Source organism: Myotis brandtii, unplaced genomic scaffold (genome assembly GCF_000412655.1).
Source record: "Myotis brandtii unplaced genomic scaffold, ASM41265v1 scaffold888, whole genome shotgun sequence".
In the NCBI taxonomy this organism is placed as follows: Eukaryota; Metazoa; Chordata; class Mammalia; order Chiroptera; family Vespertilionidae; genus Myotis; species Myotis brandtii.
Window position 1 is genome coordinate 521,710 of NW_005371636.1, and position 4,680 is coordinate 526,389.

At 45.9% G+C, this 4,680-nt stretch overlaps 1 protein-coding gene across 1 annotated transcript in view; it reads left to right on the top strand.

The window, feature by feature from the left end:
- The window catches only part of PTPRC (protein tyrosine phosphatase, receptor type, C), a 65,834-nt gene that overhangs the window by 48,683 nt on the left and 12,471 nt on the right, over positions 1-4,680 (top strand). The window contains exons 11-17 of the mRNA XM_014532358.1: positions 287-498; positions 1,451-1,511; positions 2,399-2,507; positions 3,212-3,246; positions 3,692-3,801; positions 3,910-4,000; positions 4,348-4,424. Of these exons, the coding sequence (XP_014387844.1) occupies positions 287-498; positions 1,451-1,511; positions 2,399-2,507; positions 3,212-3,246; positions 3,692-3,801; positions 3,910-4,000; positions 4,348-4,424 (695 nt within the window). The remainder of the gene's footprint in view (positions 1-286; positions 499-1,450; positions 1,512-2,398; positions 2,508-3,211; positions 3,247-3,691; positions 3,802-3,909; positions 4,001-4,347; positions 4,425-4,680) is intronic.

The window sequence follows — 4,680 nt, forward strand, 5'->3', positions numbered from 1 at the left end:
CTTCTCTCCTCTCCTTTCTTCTTCTTCTCCATTCTGTCCCTACGGGAAGCCATGAACGCCCAAGGCTTCCAGTACAACCTGTGCGCTCCTGTTCCCCGAATGAAGCGGTGATCTAGTCTCAGACGTGTTGTTACCATTGTTTTCACGGGAGGACTGTGGTCACTTTCTCACCCCCCACCCCCACGCGGACACCTAGAACGGTTTCTGTTGTACGCGCGCGTCGAGTGTCAAGTAACGTAGACAGGCATGGACCCCATGAGGAACCCATCTTTCCTCCTTTTGACAGCGCCCAGCGAGGTCCAGAATATTGTGGTGAAGGCCTTGTCCGACAACAGCATGGAGGTGATCTGTGACCCGCCGATACGGTTCAATGGCCCCGACAACCGTGACTACAAATTGGATGTCAAAACAGGGGGCGCCCTGTTTACAAGTGACTCTAAGAGAGAGTGCAAATTCTATGTGGCAGATCTTCGCTACTCAACAGAGTACACCTTTGAGGTGAGACGGCCATTTCTGTTCCCCCTGGAGCTCTGATCCCCGTGGTCACGATGGCTCTGTAGAGCTCCCATAACCGAGGCCAGCGCCCACCGGGCCTCGGGAAGCTCTGGGGTCTGACCCCATCACACCCCAAAAGTCTTGAAAGTTTGACTCCAAACTTTTCACCCCTGGTGCTAACAACAGCGGGTTCAAGCAAGAATTTTGTCAGAATATTTTTGAGCTTCAATAGGATATCAATATATTCCCTTTATCTGACCGATCTATTCTAGATCATCATTATGTGCTTTTTATTTTTTTAGTTTAGTTTACACACACACACACACACACACACACACACACACACACACACATTGATTTCAGAAAGGAATGGAGAGGGAGAGATAGAAACATCAATGATGAGCGAGAATCATTAATTGGCTGCCTCCTACTGGAGATCGAGCCCACAACCCAGGCATGTGCTCTTGACTGGAATTGAACCCGGGACCCTTTAGTCCGCAGCCGACGCTCTATCCACTGAGCCAAAGCAGCCAGGGCATGGTGTGCTTTTTATGTATAGCTCTTGTTAACACAACATGGAAGATATTTCCATCTTAAGTAAAACGCCAAGACATTACCCTCTTATTAGGGAATTTAACTCTAAATTAGGAATGTGTTGATGCGCTTGCTAGGTTTTATTCCTTCGGTTTCTTTACTCTTGTGAATTATAACTTGCATTATGGCTTAAATGGGCTCAGATTTCTTTATATCTTGTTCACTGTTAAATATATTCTTTTTAACAATATTTCATAAGATATTGACATAACCTTATAGTTTCGACTTTAAATTCAAGATAACCAGTATACTCTTAATAAAAATTTAAAAAATTGTTGTATAAGAAATAATGTATATGTTACATTATGATATATAAAATTTACATGAGAAAACTATTTTCTCTTTTATCACGGATATTCAGGTCTACTACCACAATGGGGATTATGGTGGAAAACCAAAAAGTGCTTCTAAATCAACATCTTGTAAGTCATTACTTGGCTATTTATTATATTAATATTTTAAAATATATTAAAACTTACCATGCTTAAATAGTTTACATTCATATCATGTTTAACTATTAAACATTTAAATTACATTTTTCATAAACATAGTATTTTAAGTTGCCCCAAAAGATAAGCGTCATATTAAAACACAATCTCTTAAATGCAAATTAAGAAATTCAATGATGAAAGGGTTGTTGATTTCATAAAATAATTCATAAACGGATTAACCTGCATAGACTATTAAGTGATGATTATATGTCAGATCCTTGTTCCTGTTAGCAACAAAGTGTGTTTGTTTTGTGTATTTTAAACATATTTTTATTGATTTCAAAGAGGAAGGGAGAGGGAGAGAGAGATAGAAACATCAATGAAGAGAGAGAATCATGGATCGGCTGCCTCCTGCACGCCCCCTACTGGGGATCAAGCCTTCAACCCGGGCATGTGCCCTGACCGGGAATTGAACCGTGATCTCCTGGTTCATAGGTCGACGCTCAACCCCTGAGCTGTGTGGGCCGGGCTCTTTTGCCTTTTTTTAAAAATTGAATTGCCTGTCTTATTATTATTGAATTGTCAGACTTCTTTAATATTCTAGATAAAGTCTTTTGTTGGAAATATGTTTTCCAAATATTCCTAAAATGTCTGTATTGGTTCTGAATAATATCGGCAAAATTCACAACACTGGGCATGTCCTGTGCTTGGTCTCATTCTGAATATGTTGTTATTATTATTATTATTATTATTATTGAAAACCTCAAACGAAGTGAGAACGTGATGAAAGTGTCGCACTCTGAAGGTGACGATTCAAAGAATCCGGCGAACTCTGTGCTCTCCGTAACCGCTCTCCGCGTGTTCTGGTTCGCTTCTAGATAATTCCAAAGCCCTGATCGGATTCCTGGTGTTTCTGATCATTGTGACATCCATCGCCCTGATGGTGGTTCTCTATAAAATCTACGACCTGCACAAGAGTAGGTCCAGGTAAGAGTTGATGTCTAAGTGAGAAAAAAAAAAAAAAGAAAGAAAGAAATACTAAAATAGTCAGAATGGGGAAGGCACCCACCGGGGAGGCCAGTTGGGGACCAGGGAAGGGACAAGTGACAAGGCCGCATGACGCCCAGCTCACCGCTGAACCTGGTCCCATTGGTTTATATCAAATACCAACATTCGCGTGGTCCCATTGGTTTATATCAAATACCAACATTTTCTACGTTCGCTGATGACGGCATGGATCCCGTTCCATAACGACCAATGAAAAGTATATTCATCTCCGTGCCAAGTGGGCCAGAGGGACGTAGGCATGGCCAGGACCAAAGAAAGGTGGGCCCTGGGAAGGCGTATGCATGCCCTTGGCCAGGGGCAGCTACATTTTATGAAAAACAAGTGTTTTACACTCAAATACATCGTCTCTTCTCTGAGGGGAGCAGGCAGCCCTTCGTTGGTATGTTTTCCTTCCTCATTTTTCCTTTGCTCCCTTCTCCTCTCCTCCTTCATCGTCTCCTTCCCACCCCCCCCCGTTCCTCTTTCTTCCCTCCCTGGTCCACTTCCCCGCACCCCTTGCCTCTCCCCTTTTTATCTTTTCTGCCTCCATTCCCTCCTTCCTGTGACACATTAACTAAACATGAGTTGAGAGCCAATCGGATGCTACGTTTCAGAATAGAAATGTACATTTCTTCTTTCCCCAGCAATTTGGATGAAGAACAGGAACTGGTTGTAAGGGGTAAGTTTACCGTTTTTTTTTAACGGATGAATTACGCTCCCCACACATTTGAATCCATTCAGAGAGGAAGGGAGAGGGAGAGAGAGAGAAGCATCAATGAGGAGAGAGAATCATGGATTGGCTGCCTCCTGCACGCCCCACATTGGGGATGGAGCCCGCAACCCAGGCATGTGCCCTGAACGGGGATCGAACCGTGACCTCCTGGTTCCTAGGTCGATGCTCAACCCCTGAGCCACGCCGGCCGGGCTGAATCCATTCATTTTCAATAAGAAAACAACACTTTTTATCTAACCCGGACCTCCTTGGTAGAGACGGTGACAACGCTTGCATTTACTGACTTAACCAGCAAGGGTTAAAGTCCTAAGATGTAGACGTAAGGATGCGGGTGACCCTCTGAGAGGGAGCCATGCCCCTGGCTGGTCCTGACTCTTCCATCTGCTTCAAGATGACGACAAACAGCTGATGAACGTGGAGCCGATCCACGCGGACGTTTTGCTGGAAACGTACAAGAGGAAGATCGCGGATGAAGGGAGACTCTTCCTGGCCGAATTTCAGGTGAGAAAAGCACGCGTGGCCCAGGCCGCCCCGCAGAGGCGGTCGCTGGCGACGGGGAGACCGCTCTGGTTGAATCTGCCGTGACCGCGGGGTCCTGGTCTCTTTCAGAGCATCCCCCGGGTCTTCAGCAAGTTCCCCATCAAGGAGGCTCGGAAGTCCTTCAACCAGAACAAGAACCGCTACGTGGACATCCTGCCCTGTGCGTGGGGGCCGAGAGCGGGGTTTCTAGACGGGTGGGCTCCTGGGTTCTTCAGTATTTTTTTAAAATATATTTTTATTGATTTCAGAGAGGAAGGCAGAGAGAGAGAGAGAGAGAGAGAGAGAGAGAGAGAGAGAGAAGCATCAATGATGAGAGAATCGTGGATCGGCTGCTTCCTGCATGCTCCCTACTGGGGATGGAGCAGGAAACCTGGGCATGTGCCCTGACGGGAATCGAACCAGGGACCCTTCAGTCCACAGGCCGGAGCTCTACGTGCTGAGCCAAAATGGTTCTTCAGCGTTGACTTGGTTCTTCATCACTGACTCCTGTTTCTGTTCCCCGGGCAGATGACTACAACCGCGTGGAGCTGTCGGAGATCAACGGGGATGCAGGGTCCAACTACATCAACGCCAGCTACATCGATGTGAGTACAACGCCCACGGCCAGGGTTAGGGGACGTCTGTCTTCCCCATTCTGTCCTCGGCCCTTTGCCTTCCGTTCCTTCTTGGCCATGGCAACATTTTGGGTGCAGAGCAAAGACACACGCCAGTCATGTCTGTTGTTTGTAAATGCCACCTGACATGGTTAGCTCAGTCCAATGCCTAGATGAGTTATTAAAATCCTCGCTGATTGGAAATGCCCAGCGAAATTTGCAACCGAGAAACAGTGGCAAAATACCT